The sequence below is a fragment of the Canis lupus genome, chromosome 10 (assembly GCF_011100685.1).
Source record: "Canis lupus familiaris isolate Mischka breed German Shepherd chromosome 10, alternate assembly UU_Cfam_GSD_1.0, whole genome shotgun sequence".
Classification (NCBI taxonomy): domain Eukaryota; kingdom Metazoa; phylum Chordata; class Mammalia; order Carnivora; family Canidae; genus Canis; species Canis lupus.
Window position 1 is genome coordinate 26,575,274 of NC_049231.1, and position 21,434 is coordinate 26,596,707.

Here is a 21,434-nt window from a genome sequence, read left to right on the forward strand (position 1 = left end):
GTTCTTAAGTAAACTCTACCCCTAATGTGGGGTTCCAATCCACACCTCCGAGAGCAAGACTTGCACGCTCCACCAACTGAACCAGCCAGGTGCCCCTGAATTTCCTTCTTTTTTAATGCTGAATAATATCTTAGGGGAGGAATACGCCACACTCTGCTTTTCCATTCATTCATTCCTCCATGGGCGTCAGCGAGTGGTTGCTTCCACTTTTTCTCAATTGTGAATACGGCTGCTGTGAACTTCAGCGTATGATTATCTGTTTCACTTCCTGTTCCCATTTCTTTTGGGTGGACACCCAGATAGGCAATCGCTGGGTCACACTATAATTGCATGTTTGATTTAGAGCTTCTTTCTTTTATTTTTTTAAAGACTTTATTTATGTATTTGACAGAAAGGGAGAGCGAGTGCAAGCAGGGGGAACAGTAGAAAGAGAGGGAGAAGTAGGCTAGCGGCTGAGCAGGGAGCCCAGGACCCCGGGATCATGACCTGAGCCAAAGGCCACCCAGGTGCCCCAATTTAGGACTAATTTCTAATGTGATGTTCAGATGACCCTATAGAAGATTGTAGCCAATTTATTTTTAATTCACAGTTCAACACCCACGAAATCTTAAACCCTCAACTCTGCAGCTTCTGTCCCAAGACTCCAGTGTGAGCCACCAGAACGGCACCAGGCAGTGGGTGCCTTGAACCTTGAGCGGCTATGGGGCTCCGGCCCCGGGCTGTCTGCATTCCCACGTCCTGGGGTGGGAATACACCTGTATTCTGAAGACCTAATACAAAAGAAACATCTAGTTAGCAGTATTTATGATGATTACATGTTGAAAGGATAACGTTTGGGCTACACCAGGCTCAAGACGCTATAGCATTAACATTAATTTCACCTGTTCCTTTTTCCTTTTTAAAATGTGACTGCAGGAGCATCTAACCTGGCATTCCTCGCTCCATCGTCCTTGCGCTGGATGCTTGACCCAGCATGTTAGTCCAGGTGCTTTCCAGCCTCAGGGAGCTGCCTAGAGCTCAGAAGACGGTTCTGGTTCTCTTATTTATTTATTTATTTATTTATTTATTTATTTATTTATTTATTTATTTATTTATTTATCTATCTATCTATTTATTTATTTATTTAAAAGATTTTACTTATTTATTCATAAGAGATACAGAGAGAGAGAGAAAAGCACAGACACAGGCAGAGGGAGAAGCAGGCTCCATGCAGGGAGCCCCACCTGGGAGTCCATCCCGGGTCTCCAGGATCATGGCCTGGGCTGCAGGCAGCCCTAAACCGCTGAGCCACCCAGGCTGCCCATCTTATTTATTTATTTATTTATTTTAATTTTTATTTTATTTTATTTTTTTCATCTTATTTATTTTTAATTCAGGTGAAGTTCACATAACATACAATCAACCATTTCCAAGGGTGCAGGCCCACCGTGAGCGCCCTCACGGGGCTGTGCGACCACCACCTCCGTCTAGATTCAGAGCCTCTCATCCCAGAGAAAATGCACCCATTAAGGAATCACTCCTCACCCCCGTCCCCGCCCCTGGCAACCACTAATCTGCTTCCCGTCTCTATGGATTTGCCTATTCCAGACGTTTCATTTAAAAGGAATAATACAATATGTGACTGTGACCTTTATGCCTGCCTTCTCTCACTGAGCACAACGTCCTCGAGGCTCATAGTGTAGCAGGTGCCAGCGCCTCCTCCTCTGTATGGCTGGAGACACCCGCCCTGGCTGACCCCCTCACCCACTGGTGGACGGCTGGGCTGTCCCCACCTTGGCTACCTGAGTGAGGTCACCACCATTTGTGTGTACTTTCTGTGTGGTTGCGTGTTTTCATTGAAATTGCTGAGTCACATGGCAATGGCTGGGTCTTTTTGTCTTTTTGATACTCTCCTTACTTATGTCTCTGAGTTCTGGACGCACCTTGTTAACTGAGTCACCTGCTTCCTCAGGGTGTGTTAGGGTAGACACCTGAGGGCCACTGAAGGTTGCTCGGGGGTGGGGGGCACTGTTGGGGAACTCTCCCGTGCCAGTACTTTTTAAAAGATGTTATTCATTTATTTATTTGGGGGGGACCAGGAGGAGCAGAGGGAGAGGCACAAGCAGGCTCCCCGCTGAGCGCAGAACCTGACGTGGGGCTTGATCCCAGGACTCTGAGCCGAAATCAAGAGCCTGATGCTCAATCCACTGAGCCACCTAGGTGCCCCAGCGCATGAGTATTTTTAGGACTTGATTCTGTTTTCTTTTTTAAAAAAGATTTTATTTATTAGAGAGAGAGAGATGGTGAACGAGTGAGAGAGAGAGAGAACACAAGCAGTGGGGAGGAGCAAAGGGAGAGGGGCAGGAAGCCAGATGCGGGGCTTGATCCCAGGACCCTGGGATCAGGACCTGAGCCGAAGGCAGCCTCTTAACCGAGTGAGCCCCCCAGGTGCCCCTTAGGATTTCATTCTCAAGAGGATCTAACTTTCCAGGGAGCATTCTCAGTTTCTGCCTGGATGGTCAAGGCTTGGCTGCTGCTGGGTGTAGGGCAGGGGACGAGGGACAGGGACCTCAGCACCCAGAAGTCCCTGGCATTTGGCTCCCTGTTTCCAGAACGATGCCCCATCCCCAGGCCAGGGACACCTGGTTTCCCATCGCCAGACATAAGTCCAGTTTTCTGCTGGGGTTGGGGGTAGGTGACCACCTGGCTGTCACCTTCTGGCAGGGGACCTGGGAGTCTAACTGCTCCTTATTTTGCCCCCACCCAGTATCCCCACCAGGGGCTGCCAGCTGGGGCTGAGCCCTTACTGACTGTGTGGGGTTCCTGGCGCTGTAGAGCTCCTGCCCCAGCTCTCTTGGGACATGACTCCTCTGGGCCCTAACTTGGCCACCTCTTCCCTAGATTTCCCAGCCTTAGCGCTGCATGGATGTGATCTCTGTCCTGCTTAGAACAGGAGAAGAACTCCTTAGAACAGGAGAAGAATACCCTCTCTGTAGTCTTCCCCGGGGTTTTAGGAAGGGGAGTATTTGGTGCATGTATGTAATTTGTCATATGAGCCAAGCTGTCAGGACAAGACTAGCCTGGCGTCCCCTGAAGCCTGTGTCCTTTAGAAATATGCCAGCACCCCACATCGGGGAAATTCCCTGGAACCCAGCTGCCAGGAGGGTGCCCCCTGCAGCCCGGGTCACAGGATTCCCTCTGGCCGAAGCTCAGGCCTGGTGGGTCTTCCCGGGAGCCTGGGAGCCCCTCCAGGGCAGGAGTGTCGCTGTGTCACCTCTGATGGCCTTCTCTCTCTCCCGCCTCCCCGCACCCAGCCGCTGCCCAGCACACCTCGGTGCCCTTCCTTCTCCGACCTCCTCCCGGGCCTGAGCCCTCGGGGTGCTCGAAAGCCCAGCAAGCCAGGAACTGGGACTCGGTGGCAGGCCACCCTTGCCACTGGGGGCACGTGGCTGAGCCCTGCCGGCCCCACGCGGCTGTACCGATTTCATCTCACGACACACAGCGCCCCGGGCCTATCACACTTTTAGGAGTTCGCGGAAATAGTTTGTGTCATTTCCAATCGGCAGAGAAAGATGAACTTTTGGTTCAAAGAAAATGTTTTACTTGATAATAATCCATGTGTCTGTATACCGATGCAGTCGTTGAGGTGCAACTTCTAGTACTTTTTTTTGTAGGAGAAGAGACTTCCACAAGTCGCAGCGCGTCTCTGCCGCTGCCCGGGGTCGCCCGCCGCCTGAGCTCGGGGCCCTCTCAGGGGGGTGCTGCTCCCTCCCGCAGGACAGCGGGGGCCCAGCTCCTTCGGCGCCACGTCAGCCCTGCGCAGGGCACTGGGGCCCCGAGACCAGGGCCCGCGGTCCCTCGGGACGGTGGCCGCAGGGCAGGGATGCCCGGGGAGGGTGGGCAGGACAGGCGGGTCTGGAGAGAGAGCTGGAGCCGGCCAGGTCCTGAAGAATGAACCGTCCTGGTCCTGTGAGAAGGAGACGCACGACGGGGCCTGGCCTGCTCGCGAGGGTGCGGAGGCCTGACCCGGCTCCAGGAGGGGGCAGGTCGGGGGCAGACGGGCCAGAGGGACCTGGTGGTGGGACCTGGTGGGGACCGCCGCACAGTCTGCAAACGCTTCTTTCTGACCCTGGAAATCCTGTCATCTTCATACACCTTCCCCAAAGTCATAGAAGCTTCTGGCATGCGCATCACTTCCCAGGTCCTGCTAGGGCTCAGCCCCAAGGGTAGGTCCTCTTGGGAATGACAGGCCACCAGCCTCCACCATCTCCCCTCCTCAGTCCCCTCCCCGGCCCCTCCCACCTGCCCCTGCAGCCCAGGCCGACACTCCCCGCTGAAGTCTGCACCCTCTCCACCCCCCACCCCCACCCTGGCTGCCTCTGCAGAAAGCACGCCTGAACCCCACGCCCGCCGGCCACCCACAGGCGCTCCGCACCAGCAGGCTGCGCTCCGCCTCTGGTGGTCGCGGGCTGCTTCTCCTCCGTCCTCACCCAGCCTGCTCCCCCAGGGTGCAGCCCACTTCCTCCAGGCAACCTTGCAGGAGCTCCGGTGGTCAGGGGTACCCCCAGGCTGCGAGCTCCTCAGGACCGGCCTGCGGAGGATTCTGTTCGGGTCTACAGTTCTTGGGACAGGCTTGGTACCTCCCCCGTCCCCAGTCCCAAGGGACGAGCCAGGCCAAGAACACTCCAGCACGATCTCAGCTCTCAGAGGGCCCGTGGTGTGAAAGCTTCCCTCCCACACTGGGAAGCATCGGGATGTTTCATCAGGTTAAAATGTCACGGAGACACCCCCGTCAAGTCCCTGGAAGGGCCTCTGAAAATCACGAGGAAGCATCGTGGTGCATAGAGAAGAGTCCTGAGTTCAAATCCCTGCTCCTGTGTGATCTCGGGCAGCCTGCTTGTCCCAAGACGGGGTTTCCTTCTTTTCCTGATGGGGCCTCTGGGGTCTACTCTTTGCTGAGTCCTTCCTTTTTTTTTTTTTTTTTTTTAAGATTTTATTTATTTATCCATGAGAGACACAGAGAGAAAGAGGCAGGGACACAGGCAGAGGGAGAAGCAGGCTCCCTGCAGGGACCCTGATGTGAGACTCGATCCCAGGACCCCGGGATCACGCCCTGAGCCAAAGGCAGCCGCTTAACTGCCAAGCCACCCAGATGTCCCATCCTTGCTGAGTCCTTAACGTGACACGAGACACGGCACGTCAGGCGCATGCCTGGCACGTAGTGAGAGCTCATTAAATGGTAGTTGTCGTGTTTTTGTTTTTACAAAAAGCTGAGCTGTAAGCCTCCGTTTGGAGAAGAGACGGGGATCAGGGAATTTATGGTCCTTAACCAAGGTCACCCAGGGGCACACAGAAGCACCAAATCATGGAGGGCCACATGGAGGAGGCAGGAAGGCAGAAGCCGCCCAGCCCGGCCTCCGGTCAGGAACCTCCTGTCTTGTCAGATCCCCAGCTCTCGGGCCTCCCTCGGAGGCTCTGATTCGGGAGGCAGGGGGGCCAGGGAATCTACTGGTTATTAGCTCAAGTACTTCGTTGCCCCGCAGCGCTGACCTGCAGCCAGGCTGGGGCCTGCGGCTCAATCCTCCCAGCCCCTCGGGCGCCCTTGGGGGCAGCCTCTGTCGCACACCTGTGATGACGGAGGCGCCTCACCTCCCACAGCGGCCAATGACACAACCTCCAACTCGGTCGCTGTTGGGAAGTTTTGGATTTTTTTTTTTTAAGATTTTATTTATTTATTAGAGAGAGAGAGAGAGAGAGAGAACAGCAGGAGGAGGGGCAGAAAGAGAAGCAGATTCCTGATAGAGCAGGGAGCCTGATGGGGGCTCGATCCCAGGACCCAGGGATCAAGAGCTGAGCCGAAGGCAGATGCTTCACCCACTGAGCCACGCAGGCGTCCGGAAAGTTCTTTCTGAGCCTGAGGAGACATCCATCTCCCGAAGATGGGATGCCCCTGGGGCGCCCGGGTGGCTCAGTGGCTGAGCATCTGCCTTTGGCTCAGCCCATGATCCTAGGGTCTGAGATCGAGTCCCACATCGGGGTCCCCGCAGGGAGCCTGCTTCTCCTGCCTGTGTCTCTGCCTCTCTGTGTGTATGTCTCTCATGAATAAATAAATAAAATCTTTTTAAAAAAATTAAAAATCAAAGATTCTTCCCAAACCCCCTAACCTGCCTGCATTTTATCTCCACATCTGTACAGTGGGGGCTAATGACAGGACCCAGGAAGCCTTCGGACACAAATCCTGCCTGGTGGCTCTGGGTGTGGGGGTGACAGCCCACGAGGGCCCCCTGGGGAATGAAGGCCTTGCAAGTTCCCACCTGGCACCTGGCAATCGGTGAATCTTGGGGGGCCACGTGAGCCCCTCAGCCGGGCTGCCGATGGGTTCCCTGGGGTGTGCCAAGCTCAACAAATCCGTCCGACTGACGACGTGGTGCACTTCCTAAAGCATCAATTGACTTGATAAGTAACTTTAAGTGCTATTTCTTGGGGGTAAAAACGTTGCTTTTGTACTAAAAAAACCTATTTGATATTATGAACTTGACTGCAGAATTTGCCTTGATATTCAAAATGCATTGAGACATCTAATTTCTTAGAAACCCCAGAACTCTAGGAGTGCCTAGGTAGGAGTAGTTTTCGAGAAGGTAAGATTTCCGGTTTCATCTATCCATCCTGTTCACCAGAAACTTCTTAGACACAACCCAGGGGCTAGCCGGGGGGCTACTGAGATGCCTGGAGCAGTCTAAGGTGGAGGAAGTTTGGGGGGCATATCTCGGGGCTGAGGGAGAGGAAGGAGCAAGCACACGAGTGACTCCAACATAGCAGGTGCTGGGAAGCAGGACTGGAGCTGTGGAAGGTTCTTGAGCTCAGCCGTCTGGACCACAGGATGGCTTTGCTGAGGTAACAACCATAGGAGCTTGATCATGGAAGGTGTGGAGACAGTCTGGGGCTCTGAGGCCCACCCTGTCTCTGCCCTGGCCCATTGGGTGACCTGAGAGGACAAAGGCAAGAAGTCACTGGACTAGACAATGACCCACATAGCCTGGGGTCCTCTGACCTCTCTGGGGGTCTCGAAGGCAGGAGCGGAGCCTGTGAACTGGTGTCCAGATTCCTCAACACCGGCTGCCAGACGCTGCGTCTGTCCTGGAGGAGGCCGCCCAGGCTCATGGAAATGTCAAGTGGCCGTCTTTGCTCTGGGCTGACATCACCTCTGCGTGGGAACAAAGCGTGTGCTCATGCCGAGCCTGTCTGGATTGGCAGCGATCTGTGTCCTTGTTTGGTTTCAAAATAGGGGGCCCAGAAGGAAAAATCATGAAAGATGCCCTTGTTGGAGGAAATGGTTAGGAGCCCAGCAGATAGCCTCCCTCTGGGCTTTGGGTGGGAGGAGGCGAGAGGCACACACCCACTCCCCTGGGTTCCTAGGGGACGCTGCCAGTACACCTGCTCCACGGGGGGCCCCGGGTGGAGCCTTCACTATACAGGACTTTATAGTGTGTGGGGGGTGGGGACCACAGAAGGAGGAGGAAAATCTGAGCTCATGCTCTTGTTCCTTTCCACGTCTGCAGGGCAGCCGGGTCTTACTCTGATAGCCATGGCGACTGTTGGGCAATCTTACTGAGAAGTTGGTTGTTTCCTCGTTTTATAGATGAAGAAATAAAGGCTCAGTGTGGTCAAGTAACTTGACCAAGGTCACGCAGCTCATCACTCATTCATTTTACCTGTACTGACCTTGGGGCCAGTACCCAGTGGAATAAGCAAAGTCCCCCTTCTTACCGAGGGGACATCTTAGCAGGTGAGAGGGACAACACAGATAGTTTTTGTGAAGCAGATTCAACAGGCAGATGCGGTGGATGTGGCTGGGACGGACCAGGGCAGGCCTTGCTCAGGAGCCAGCCGTGGAAAGAGCCCAATCAGGTGCCTTTCCCTGGGACGTTCTGGTGGCCTAAGTGGCCCCTGACAGGTCTCACTGTCAATGCCACCAGTGGTGGGGAGTGGGGACACCTCGCCAACAGGCGCATCATGCAGCTCAGCTGCAGAGCCAGTGTGTGAGAACTGGAGGACCCGACGAGCGCTGGGGACACAAGAGAACAAATCCTCGCGAAGGCGGCCCAAGAGCGTCCCTGGAGCTCCCCGCGTGGCCCGCCCCGCTGCCTTGGGCCCGGGGCTACCAGCAGCTCACGAAGGCCTGCCTATCCGGTTTGATCCAGGCCAGGTCCTCAATCCCGCATGTGACTGAATCCCATCCTGTGAGGGGACAGGAGATCTTCAAGGGACAAGAGATCCCAGGTGGCGGGGGGTGGGGGGACCTTCTCTGGTTCCACCGAATCCAGCCCCAGGGAAGCTGAGCACTCTCCCCAGTGAGGCGGTGGGGAGGTGGTCAAGGCCAGGGGGGCTCCTGCTGGCCTGGCCCAGTCCGTGCGGAAGGGCGGGCTTGCGGCTCCGCAGTCTTGCCCGGCCACCCGCTCTCCTCTTGTCCTGACTCTTGCCATTTCTGAGATCCTAAGACAGACTTGTCACCTAGTCCACCTGCTTCATAGCTGAATCCAGCAAAGGGAACCAGGAAGCTAACCCGGTGGCCCTCTCAGCCCCAGGAGGCAGGCCCCCAAGCGGATTGAGAGACACTGAGGACAGAACGCAGGGAACACACAGCCCGCTGGCCAAGGCCCTGCGCACCCCCGAACCTGGGGCAGAGCAGGTGCTGGGGGAGGCCTGGAGGAGCTAGGGGTTGGCCGGGGCTGTCTGTGACGGGGAGCATGCCCACTTGTCTGCGCCTGTCACCCACCTGACAAACGGCGCTCCCACCACCTCCCTCTCTGTGTACTGGGCTGACACTGGGACTCCAGAAGCTCTAGAGCCAACAGTGCTCCTCAGGGCTCCCGGGGGACAGTGGGGAAGTCGAGGAGGGGGGATGGATCCTGAAAGGCCGCTCTGCAGGCAGAGCCCTCGGCCTAGAGCCTCCTCCCAGCAGAGGGGCAGGGGTATCTGGGAGCCCCAGACGCCATCACCCAAACATCGAGCTTTGCTTTTGCTCCTAAGCCCATGCCCTTGTTAGAGGGGTTGTTAAGTTCTATGAGGCAGGAAGAGGCTAGTATTTGTGGACTGGTATTTATAGAAAGTCCTCCACCCAAACAAAACCAAAATAAAGCAAAGGAAGTTCCTGAACATCCACTAACTGGTGACAGGGGGAGGGCGCCGTCCTGGGGACCTGAAGCTCTGTCGGCCACACCACTCCTCACACACCAAGAACCGGGCTCCTTCCCTGTCAGGGAAACGGAGTGCTACACACAGCCCGCCACTGCCCTCAGGGCCTGGAGGGCCCGCCCTGCGGCAGGAGGGGACGGTCACCCCCTCTAGACGTGCAGGGACGGGGAGGGACGCCGGACAACCCAGCATCTTGGGGCTGGGGCCGCCCGCTGCTGAGAAGGAGGACAGGAGGAGGCAGCCGCCGCCCAGGCCGCTGCGAGGGACACGAGGCCGGAGTAACAGCACCCTTAACACACGATGTGTAAGACCACCTATTATGCTTTCTTTATTGTGGTAGAAAAGTGATTCTATTTCTAGAGACCAAACAGCATCACAGAGACATTCTTGGAAGAGAATTCTCTTTGTTCGCAAGTCCTTGTGACGGACTTGAAATCTGCTCACCTGCGGAACAGAGACGGCTTCGAGGTGGAGGGAGTCAGAGCCTCCCGCCCCCAAATGCACCACAGGGGCCCTGCTGGGCCGCGGTACTGGCTTCTCACCGTCCAGAGTTCAGGCTCCCTGGGGGCCGCATGTGCCTCCTGCTTGGCAGCTGTGTCTGGGGTGTCACCGCGCAGGAGCCTGCAGCTGGGGAGGGCAGGGAGCTCCAGGGCGGCCTCAGAGACTGACAGCAAGGCCTGACTTCTGCTCCCCCACACCCTGGGAGCCCCGCGAGCTGGGAGTCTCCTGGGCCTGCCTGCCTCCTGCCAGCAGGACCGGCACTCCCTGCCAGCAGCCCTGGTCACAGCCTCTGCTCACCAAAGGCAGAGAACGTGTGAAGTGGTCGCACAGCCTGGGCTGGTCTGATCCCGTCCCTAAGTGTCTGTGGAAGTGGGGTGGGTCTCTGAAGTCCTCGGTCGCCACCCAGTATCCAAGAACCTCTTTCCCACCGTTCTTTCAAATGAGCCCCCAGGCCCGACTATGACCGGTTTGTTCCTTAAAGCCGGTGGACTCCTTGGCGGTGGGTAAGGCGGCTCCCCAGCCTGTGGCCTTCCTCAGTGGCGGTTAAGGGAAAAGCAAAGCAGGACTGGCTCACCCTGACTCAGGGCCTCCTTGTTCCTGGAGGGGCCTGACAACAGCGGCCACTATCCCTGCTCCGTCTGGGCACATCCTCGCCTCTCCTGCACCCCCGTGTCTGGGGGAAGCTCAGCCACGCCCAGCCTATCCCCACCGCCACTCTGGTGGACTCCAAGATCAGTGCTCCTCTTGGACCAATCTCCTTTCGTTCCTTTTCACTTGACCTGTCCCTGTGTAGCCATCCCAGGCTCCCGACGCTTCTCTTGGTCTTCCTGAGCATTTAACACTGGAAATGAGCTGGGCAGGCCCAGGGATGGGATGCAGGCTGCAAACGTGCAAATGCCAAGCGGGGCTGCTAAAAAAAGAAGGGGGGACCCACTGCTCACGGGTGCAGGGGTATAAGCAGTGGCCGCAGACTGTTCCGGGGGAGGTGGTGGCCTTGAGGAAGCAGCAGCCCCTGGACCCCTGGCATGCAGAGCACGTAACTCCTGACACTCCGCCCCACTCGGCAGGCTTGCAGGCCAGCACAGCTTCTGCCCTATGCTGTTTGTTGAGAAACACCAACGATCCTGGCGGAGTCTGCCTGAGGGAGTGGCCTCTAGCTCCTGGGCAGGGACAAGGTCCAGTCTGCACTGGTGCTCTCTGACAGAATGTTCTCTGCAGCACTGAGTCTGGTGGGGCGAGTGTGTGGTGCAGGCTGAGGGCTGGGCCTCCCTGGTCCCTGCGGCACAGGCAAATGGCAGGAAAGGCCCACCGGGCCCCAGAGCCAGGCCCCCTTGTCCTCGGGCCACATCCCCCAGCCGGGGCTACGGGGCTGTCATCACACTCTGCTCGCCATGGTCCACACTCCAGAGGCGGTAAAATTCAGCAAAGTCCACGTAAGGCTCGACACGGCCATCCTCACCAGGCGGGAGCGAGTGCACAGGCCGGGAACGGAAGAGGCCCCCGTCCGAGCTGGAGCTGCTGCTCTGGGTGTGCGTGTTGGTGGACTGCAGGGTCAGGGTCGGGCTCTGGCTGTGGGGATGACAGAGGAGTCAGTCAGGCACCATGGCTTCTACCCTTGGGATAGAGAGCTTACCCCCTGCCTCAGCTGGCCCCTCAGGCCACGAGAGCCAGGTCAGATGTTCTTTTTTAATTTTAGGATTTTGTATATATATATTTGAGAGAGAGAAAAAAAGCACAAGCAGGGGGAGGGGCAGGGAGAGAAGCAGACTCCCTCTGAGCAGGGAGACCGGCTCAATCCCAGGACCCAGGACCCAGGACCCGGGGTCATGAGCTGAAGGCAGACGCTTAACCAACTGAGCCCCCCAGGCGCCCCTGGGTCAGATGGTCTTAAGGGCAGATGAAAAATCAAATGTATTTTCCAACTCTAGCTGTATGTGGCTCTTTAAGTTAACTAGAATTTAATGAAATGGATCACTCGGTTCAAGCGCTGGATAAGCACGCGTCCTAGTGGCCACTGTATCGGACACAGAACGTCTCCCTCAGAGCAGTGCTGAGGTAGAGGCAGTCCACGCCAGCTTCGCCAAATCCCACTGATCACTCGTAGGCAAGGGCTCTTCTCCCAAAAAACCTTCCTCACTCCTCGTTCCCCTCTCACTGCCTGGGTGGGGACGGGCCCCGTTGTCAGAGCTCCCTGGGCCCCGGCTCCGTCACCAAGCACAGAACAGCTGGGTGTGACCAGCAGACTCCTAGCGCTGCCGGGCACCCAGCACCAGCCCGCCCACCGTGGGGCCCAGCTAACACTCAGATGCAGGCCGAAGGGAAGGGACGGTTTAGGGGCCCAAGGAGCAGAGGTGAGGAAGGACGGCCGGTTCTCCTGCCCGGTCTGGGACCACAGCTATCACACTGTGCCTCCGTGGACACTGCTTGGTGGCTTCCTCTGGGCGACCCTGCAGGGAGGCCACCCCTGTGCAAATGGGGCACCCCAGCTGCCGGGCAGGCCCTTCTGCCCCATAGCAGTGGTGGCAGCAGCAGCCACAGCTATGATGGCTGTGATGGGACATGAGGGCAGGGAGAAGGGAAGGCCCCCGGGAGACAGAAGCTGCTGGCACCACTCCCTCCTGGATGGCCCTTCCGATTGGCTACATCCTCTGAGTGGGCCGGGTGTGGCATCCCTATTATTCTGTGCAGGGCTGGAATGTGGAAACCAGATCCCGTCCCCTGGGGTGGTGAGGGCGGGGACTGGGTGGACATTCCACAGAAGGGAAGAGGAGGAGGGACACGGGACCTGCAGGTCTGTGGTGAGGAAGGGGCCCCCCTGGGCTCCAGGCCTCCCGCTGCCTCCACCCCTCCCCCACCTTAAACCGGACGACTCACTTTAAAGCTAAAATGGGACATTTCAGTCAGAGCACTGGCTCTGACAAGCCAGCACAGGCCAAACAATGTCCCCCCAGCACAGCTGCCACCGGGGAGGCAAACCTGCATCACACGCTCTGAGATGGGGAGGAGGTGGGAAGAGAGAAAAGAACAGGAGAACCTTCCCACGAAATGAAAACTAGTATGTGGGACCCGCAGGAAAATACCCGCAGCAGGCTGTCCGCAACGGCCGCCTCGCCCACTCTGCCCTGAACCTCCATCCCTCCCAGCTCCAGGTTCTGTGAGCTGCTGGAAACTGCGGGGCGGCCTCCTCCTGCTTCCGTGTCTGGGGAGGACCCCCAGGGGATGGAGGTGGGGGTCTGGAGAGGTCCAAGACCCCAGGGCACTTCACCCAACGCCACTCGACCCCGGGACATGGCCTGTCCTGTCCAGGTACCGAGGGCTGTCCTGGGGGCAGGCCTGAGGGTGGCTGGGGCTGGGATGAGGGCTTACTTGGTGAGGGTGGGAGTGGCTTCGTCCAGGGTGGAAGCGCTGTGGGCCCCATTGACCAGCTGGCCCTGGGAGGGCATGACGAGGGAGAGGGTCACGCTGGTCTTGCTGGTGCTCTGGGCGCTGGAGTACGGCACGGATACGGGGTACACACGTCCTCCTGCAGTGTGGGGAGGAAGAGAGTATGGGCTGCAGGGAGTGGCTGAGGGGGGATCCCTGTGGTGCTGGGAACAGGGCTGCCACAGGGCCCGATGGGGACAGTGTCTGAGGGGCCGAGAAGGTAAGCGGCCAGGCCTGGCTCCCAGAGCTGCAGCTTGGCCCTCTGTCCCTTGGGACAGTGAAGGGGCATCGGTCTCACGGCAAACTCTTCCAGGCAGGCAGGGGGTTCCTCTTGGCAACAAAGCACTACTGGTGCTCAAAGCAGGAGAGGACGCGCTGAGCTGCCTCGAGGAAGGGGTTACTGCCTGGCTTCCCATGGCGCTTTCAGCCCAGGGGTAAGTTGAGGTTGGCCCAACAAAAATATGGTTGCAATAACAACAAGTTAGAGAAACTGCAGTAACCCTGGTGTCTGTGGGAGAACAAATCCTTCTGCGCTGCTTGAGCGCTGAGCCTTGCTTGGTTGAGAAAAGAAAAAGAAACGCAGCCCCTAGGAATTGATGGGCTTGACACTGAGCAGCCCAGGGAGAGAAACAGAAAAAGAACCAGCACCTCTCTTCCCAAGCAACCTGATTACAGAATTACAAAAGCAGAAAATATAGCGTCTCAGCCTCCCCCCGACACAGTCCGGGGACAGAGCCAGGCTTCGGGGGACCCTCTGTCCACATGCCTAACCTTGCCTCCCTCTCTTCCTTCTAAAGCGTCAGTTCCTCAGTAAAAGGGGGTGCCACCTGCCTCTAGGGTGTTAAGGCAGCCTGAAGGAACTCTTGGGTAAAGTACCAGGCGCACAGTAGGCACCCCGGCAGCGGCCGCCTTCATCCCTCTTATGTGGCCTTGTGGCTTGGCAAAGCGTTTGTTCATGCACTCAGGTTTTGTTTTTGTTTTTTTTTTAAGATTTTACTTATTCATGAGAGACACAGAGAAAGAGGCAAAGACGCAGGCAGAGGGAGTAACTCAGGTCTTTAGGAGGTAGGCCGGGAAGGTGTGATAATCCTCATCCCACAGGCAAAAGGAAAAAACAAAAAACAAAAAGAAAAAACAAACTCAGCTCAGAGAACTTTAAAGTCAGAGAGACCAGATTAGAACGGTTGCAAGCCAGACCTCTGGCTCCAGCTCTGCTCCAGGCAGCAGGCCCCCCAAGCCCAGCCCTGGCCAGCTGCCTTAGGTGGCCTCCCGTCCACATCACACACATACCTGGTGCTGGGGATGGTGTGGGCTGACTCATCTCTCCCAGAGGGTAGCCAAAGTTCCTCACCAGCAGGGTCATGTCCTCGTGCCTCGGGCAGAACTTGGCACGTTCGCCGCCACTGGCAAAGGTGTCACTGTGGATACGCTTTACCCGGTCCACCACGGCCTGGGCCACCGCATCCAGGGAAGTCTGCTTGGCGAACTCAGTGTCGATCATGGCAGCAATCTCCTGCAGGGATGGGGAGCAAAACCCGATGAAGGCCAGGGAGGAGGCACCCGGGGCTGCGGCCCATGACTCCAGAGCCTAAGTGGGATGTTCAAGGGGCACCTGCCAAGCAGGTGAAGGAAGTCTGCATCAGCCAAGCCTGAAATCCGAGCTTTTCAAGGTATTCAGGATAATTCTTCTGGAACTTTCTCAGTAGAAAAGGTGTGACCTTGTGATCTCTCCAATTGTTGGCTTGCATACCAGTAAAATGGAGGATAATACCCACCTCACTGGGTTATTAGGATTAAATTGCACAATGGATGGGGAGGGCACTCTAGAGACCATAAAAACACCCAGTATGAATTGTTTCCTGGAGCAAACTTTTTGTTAGAAATTGGGAAAACAGAATGAAGACAGGCCCTCAGAGAAGTCCACTATCTAGTTCATTCTAGGACCAAGGAAAAGCCACTGGATAATTCTATGGCAAAGAGAAAGAAAAGAAAGAAAAGACAAAAGAAAAGACAAAAAAAGAAAAGAAAAGAAAGAAAAGAAAAAAGAAAAAAGAAAAGAAAAGAAAGAAAAGAAAAGAAAGAAAAGAAAAGAAAAGAAAAGAAAAGAAAAGAAAAGAAAAGAAAAGAAAAAAGAAAAGAAAAGAAAAGAAATCACACCAAGAATAAGTTCACAAACAAACACAAACGTGATGGCTGGCCAGAGTCTCTTGGAGGTAGGAGGGCCGGGGCAGGTCACAGGAAATGACCCAAGCCCCACCTGGGGTGGGCTCAGCTCTGTTACTGACCAGATGTCACCTCAGGCGAGACCTCTCAACTCTGAGAGTGCCAAGTTCCCTCACTCATAGTGACAGTGAGCCCCCGCCACCTGTGTCACAAGGCTACTGACAGGAACGATAAGATAAAATATGTGAAAAATGCTGAGACACGGGTTATCAGGAGACAGGCACATGAGACACTTTCCTCATCATTTTTAATTAAAAAGAAGAAAGCAGAAAAGGTTGCTGTCCTATAGGAAGCATAAATGGAAGGAGAAACACAATGTGAATTTTTGGCACCTCCTTCTGCCCAGGGCGTGATCCTGGAGTCCCGGAATCAAGTCCCACATCGGGCTCCCTGCATGGAGCCTGCTTCTCCCTCTGCCTGTGTCTCTGCCTCTCTCTCTGTGTCTCTCATGAATAAATAAATGAAATCTTAAAAAAAAAATTCATCCTGGAGGTGACTGTCTCGAAGCCACACGTTAGTGACAATTAGTCTGACATGTGTGCTCCAAGAATAGGAAAAATAAGCGGCTCCCACTGGCTGGGGACCTAAGCTTATCACACCTAGCCCTCACCACAATCCCAAAAAGGTAGACGTTATCACCTGGCATCAGAGACAAGGAGCAAGCTGTTTAAGTGAGGGCAGCTAGGAGGGAAGGGGAGGGAGGGGAAGGTGGCGGAGGGAGCCTGAGGCTCAGGCTATAGGCTCTGGGTGTTCTTTCTCAGCCCAGGGCCCTTCTCGGATATTCCAGAACCATGTGCCCATGCAAATTCACTTCCTTCTCCCCCTCTTCCCCTCAGGCTTTGCTCAGGCCCCCAAGACTGACCCTGCTTCAAGCCCCGAACAAGCACAGCTTTGGGGGGGGATGGGTGTTCTTAGAGCACTGGGTTTTTTCTTCTCCCAGCTTTGAAGACTGAGAAGTTGTCTGGAGATGGCCTTTGAGAACCAGGGCTCTGGGTCCCTGAGGACCGTGGAGCCGAGGAGGGCTGGCTGGCTGTGCTGTGCCAGGGCCCAGCTCACCTGGTTGGCCTGGCCAGGCCCGTGGGCTGCCTCCAGAGCCTTGTAGAGCCCCTCCGACATCAGCACCAGGAAGCCAGTCACCCCGTCCAGGGGCTGTGCACCATGGATTTCGGGCTCTGCGATAATCGGCTTCGACTTGGCGGCGCTATAGGCAGAAAGTGAGGGAGAGCCATGGTTGGGAGGGCGCCAGGGGACATTTCTTCTGCTAAGGGCAAGAATCTGCCCAGGATGTAAAGTTAAATGCACATCTAATAAGAGGAAAAGAAATAGAGGAAAGAGAAAACAAGAAAAACAGAACTGTCTTCTGAGGGTGGGCCTAACGTAAAGCTGAGGCCCAGGAGAGCCAGGGGGCAGCTGGGGTCAGGGCAGTGGACATCGGGTGCCCCATCCTGGCCCCAGTCCTCAGCTCCTGTCCACAGAGCCTATGCGGTGACAGTCGGGACAGCAAGAGGGTGAGTAGGGATCACTTTTAAAAGCCCACTTCTCCCGCGCTCCTCCAAAACAAGTATCCACGCCAACTCAGACTCCACGCGCACCCCGGGTGCACAGGGACCCTTTACTGAGGCGCCAGCAGAGCGAGAAGATGTCACAGAGCTCCAGTACGTGTGCACACACACGGAGGCGAGTCTAAGATGTTCCTGGCAATGGCACATGGCAGAGCAAAGCTTGGAACATCCGGGCAGCCCATGAGTAGGGGGCTGGGGAGCGTGGCCACAGCCCAGCTCTGGGACCTGGGCAGCTGTTATGGAGAGTGCCGCTGCCAACCCACCCAGTGTTGCACAGCAGGGGAGGGCAGCACCCATCAGGAAACAAGGGAGGTGCTGGGAGACAGTACGCCAGCGCCTGCGGGTGTCTTAGAAACACACCCCCACATCCACGTGCACAGGGGCTCTGGGGCAGGACACAAGCGAGCAGGACCAGCAGCGTCTGGGAGGGAGTCCGGGCTCAGGTGGGAGGGAAACTTACTTTTCACCGTACATCCTTGGTGCTACTTGAATTGTTTTAAGCCACAAACGTACTTTCCAATTAAGCAAACAGAACCTCACAAATTAGAGACGAAAATTTCCAAACTCAATTGTTTAAATCTCGGGAGAACAAGTTGTAACTCATGCTTTCTAGGCTATGACGAGTCTGGCTCTGACGCTGGCGTCTTTGGTATGAGTCCCTCACGGCTCTGGTTGTGACATTAAATGCTGTGACAGGCCACACACACCTCCCCCAACACACACACACCCCAGAGACCCAAACCACAACCCCACACACCCTCCCTTCCTTCCCACGCCACAGCCCCTCAACCACACACCCTGACACCATACCCTCCCCCCCCACACCCCAGAAACCAAACCACAACCCCCAACTACACCCCCCACACACAACCCCACACATACCATACTCCCACACACATACCACACACACACATATACACACCACCTATACCCCCAAACCACACCCCTGCATACCACACACATACCACACACAAACACACCACACTCCCACACATACCACACTCCTACACACATACCCCCCGACACACATCTACATACTGCATACACCCCCAAACCACACCCCTGCATACCACACACAAACACACACCAACCCACACACATACATACACACACCACAGACACATGTCTATCTTCCCAGTCAATGTTGGGATGTTGCTCTGGATTCAGGATGAACCTGCATCCAGGTTCAAGTCCTGCCTCAGCCCCCGCTAGCCCTGTGACCAGGCAGGCTCCCTGATGTCGCCACATCTGTTTCTTCATGTGAACATACCTTCCGGGCAACAACAGGACCTCCCTCACGGGGTCTGAGTGAGGGTTGAGTAAGATGGTGTGTAAAGAGCTGGGCACTGGCTCGTTACAATGACGGCCCACGATCACCACCACTGCCCATCTGCTGCTGCCAGCGCTGGGTGGCAGCCAAAAGGGAAGGGTCCACGGAGGGCGGCATCTACTTCATCTTGGACCTCTGCCCTGAGCCGGGCATGCACAGCACTGACCAGGAGGCCTGTCGTCCGTCCCCATTCATACCAGGTGGCTCATGCCAACCCTGGACACTCCCATTGGGCCCCAGGCACTGGTTGCTGTCCCTGGCTCTGACTCAGATCCCCAACCTGACCCCTTGCCAGCCCAGCTCTATGGAACCCCACTTCCTGGCCTGTTGGATCTAGGACCACACACCAACCTCTCTAGGAGGAAGAAAAGTCTTCTTGGGCTCTCAACTACCTCAATTGCACCTTTTGTCCCGAGAGCCCCAAATCTGCTTCTGTCCAGGCCCTCTGGCCTTACGCACGCGGCAGCTGGGCTGGCCACCTACCTCAGTAGGTCGATGTCTGTGTAGCCATACTTGACCTTGTAATCCCCTATGCGCCTGGTGCTCTCCTGCCCACAGATGATTCCCACCTGCTTGATCTTTCCTGCATCCAAACCTGCCAGAGGGAGAACAACAGGACAATCCCAGGTCCTTTTCATCATGAAGAACAAAAGGAAGGGCATACAGACACAGTCCCCAAAGTAAGGCAATGAGGACCCAGGGAACAGAGGATGAAGTCACAGCAGGGTGCCCTCTGGAGTGGCTCACCCAAAGCTCCCCGGTGCCCTGTGGCCAGGCCCATCAGAACGCCCACCACACCCAGAGGCCCTGGGCAGGGAGGCTAGGCCGTGGTGGCTGCAACCGGGATCTTGCTGGCCTCCTAGTCTCCACCAATCACGGGACCTAGTGCATACTCGGTACTCTTGGAAACACTTTAGACACATGGACTCTTAATCCTCACAAGGTAAGCGCTGCTACAATCCTTGTTACACAGATGGGGAAACTGAGGCACAAAAACCTTCTGAAATTCTGAACATCACCTGCTAGTAAGGGGCAGAGCTGGGATCCAACCCCAGGAAGGCTGGTCCCAAGCCCAAGGTCACAGCCCGAGCACTTCATGCCTCTCCCTTCACGGCTACCAGAAGAGAACAGAGTGAGCTGTGGGGGTCGGCCCCACTCAGACGTACCCAGCTGAGAGAGGCGGAAGAGCTCGTCCTCATTCTCCGTGGTGTGGTCCACGTTCAGCTGTGTCACCTGCAGGCCGTCCACCGTGGATTTGCATAACAGGGCACGATTTGTACCTGCAGGAGAATTTGAGCAGCTGAGCAAGCTCTGGGTACAAGGAGGAACAGGGCATGTTGAGCAGAGAGAGAGAGAGAAGAGGCAGGCATCTCACGCGTGGAAATCCTTGAAAACGAGCAAAGATAATAGGCTTAGACCACTGGGGTGAGTCACCAGTCAGGGCGTGCTAATGATACTAAGGAATTAGGTTAAACTTTTCCAGTGTCATCCTAGGATAATTATGATTTTAGCAAGAGACCTCTTCTCCAGGGAGACATACTGAAATATTTACAAAATGATAAAAGGACATGATGTCTGGGGTTTGTGGGGACAGAGGGCCACAGAGGAAATGAGACTGGTCTCAAGGAGGTGATTGTTGGGGCTGGGGGCTGGGCACACAGGCAGTCACTCCCTGCTGTTCCCCTTATCTTTTTACATTTCTGAATTCTGTCCATAATGAAATCTTAAGGAGGACATTATCAGTGGGGTCTCTACACCACTCCTGCAGTAATCTGTACCCAGTGGGTACAGCCTTCTTGGGTTCCCAGACGGCCTCTTCTCTGCCCACAAATCCAAAGATCCCTATGGTCCCTCAGCCAGCCCATCTTGCCGCCCTTCGTGGGATGCTGAGTGGGTCTTCCACAGTTCAGAAACTACTTCCAGAAGAGGAAGCCATGGAGGTGACCTAGAGAGGGGATGCAAGTTGCTCATAGCCAGATGGGGCAGAGAGTGGGAAGTAAAGCCTGCCTCCTAGCTGGTACCTCCCAATTCCCCATGCCAGGAGCAGAGCATTCCTGTGCAGAAACAGGGAAACGTACCCTATGGCCTCAGAAGACAGGGGCTAGAGGGCTAACGCATTTGAGAAGCAGAATGCCCAAAGAACGCACAGACCTTCTCTCGCCCAGCACTCCCCGCACGGGGACAGGTAGCTGGCTCACCGACATTGGCGACGTAGAGCTTGTTGCTGAGAAGGACCGCCACGACAGCCATGGCTCCTCCCGAAATCTCCCTCTCCAGAGCCTTGAGTCTTTCGAGGATCTTCTGATACTGAGGAGGCAGCTGGTGCTGAGGGACACCCTACAGGCCATCATCAGGGGGTCAGAGTGGGCTGAGTCCTCGGAGACCATCTCCCGCTAGCTGTCCCCTCCCTTAAAGGGCAAGGATCCGAGGGCCTGGCCAGGATGGAGCCGCACTGCAGCTCCAGGGCAGGCCTCTTGCAGGAGAGACAGACATGACCTTACTTGTCCTGTCGGTTCTGGAATTGTTGGTGGCTGATGTGGGCGGGTGGGTGATGAGGCTATGGACAGGTCCAGGTGGAGGACTGATCTGCCCACCCAACACTGAGCCTGAGTGGAGCTGCCCACAGTGGGCAGGGAAGGTCCCCAGGAGAGGCCCCTGCAAACACACTGTCCCCCTAACTCCTGCTGCTCTGGCCCAGTCATGTCAATGGCTAGGGAGATTACCTCTGGCAGCTGAGACTGGAGGCTTGCCTTCTCGGCCAATGCGTCATCAATGGACTCCAGGAAGCTCCTCTCCACCACATCGAAGGCCTGGAGGCATACAGGACAGGGAAGGGTGTGTGTCAGGGGAAAGGCTGGTTCAAAATACCACTGTCACCGGATACTGAAATGTCTATTAATAGTGACAAATTCTGTAGGAATTGCAGGTCATCACATGACAGGCACTGCAAGGACTGTGGCTCCTATAGAGCAATGCTGGACTGAGACATCTGCCCCATGGGGCTGGAGCCTTCCAGGAAACACTGCAGACACCAGTGGGGCAGGAGCCCACAGAGAGGTTCCGAGCAAGGCTTGGAATCAGGCTGCCTGCGGTGAATCCCAGCTCCGCCACTTGCCTGCCCGGCAGTCTCCAACTTATCCATGAAGGAGATAAGCAATGCTCTGGGCGGAGGGCACTGAGATAATCTACCCTGCGTACCCAGCACCCAGCTCAGCATGAGC

The 21,434-nt window shown here is 56.0% G+C and overlaps 1 protein-coding gene across 3 annotated transcripts in view; it reads right to left on the reverse strand.

The window, feature by feature from the left end:
* Window positions 1–9,477: 9,477 nt before the first annotated feature.
* TAB1 (TGF-beta activated kinase 1 (MAP3K7) binding protein 1) overlaps window positions 9,478–21,434 on the reverse strand; it is a 33,980-nt gene continuing 22,023 nt past the window's right edge. For all 3 annotated transcript variants that reach the window (XM_038550518.1, XM_038550520.1, XM_038550519.1), the window contains 8 exons: window positions 20,937–21,023; window positions 20,412–20,550; window positions 19,380–19,493; window positions 18,697–18,808; window positions 16,378–16,522; window positions 14,389–14,611; window positions 13,042–13,198; window positions 9,478–11,244 (listed from right to left, as the gene is read on the reverse strand). In XM_038550518.1, the coding sequence (XP_038406446.1) occupies window positions 11,037–11,244; window positions 13,042–13,198; window positions 14,389–14,611; window positions 16,378–16,522; window positions 18,697–18,808; window positions 19,380–19,493; window positions 20,412–20,550; window positions 20,937–21,023 (1,185 nt within the window). In that variant the 3' untranslated portion in view covers window positions 9,478–11,036. The remainder of the gene's footprint in view (window positions 11,245–13,041; window positions 13,199–14,388; window positions 14,612–16,377; window positions 16,523–18,696; window positions 18,809–19,379; window positions 19,494–20,411; window positions 20,551–20,936; window positions 21,024–21,434) is intronic.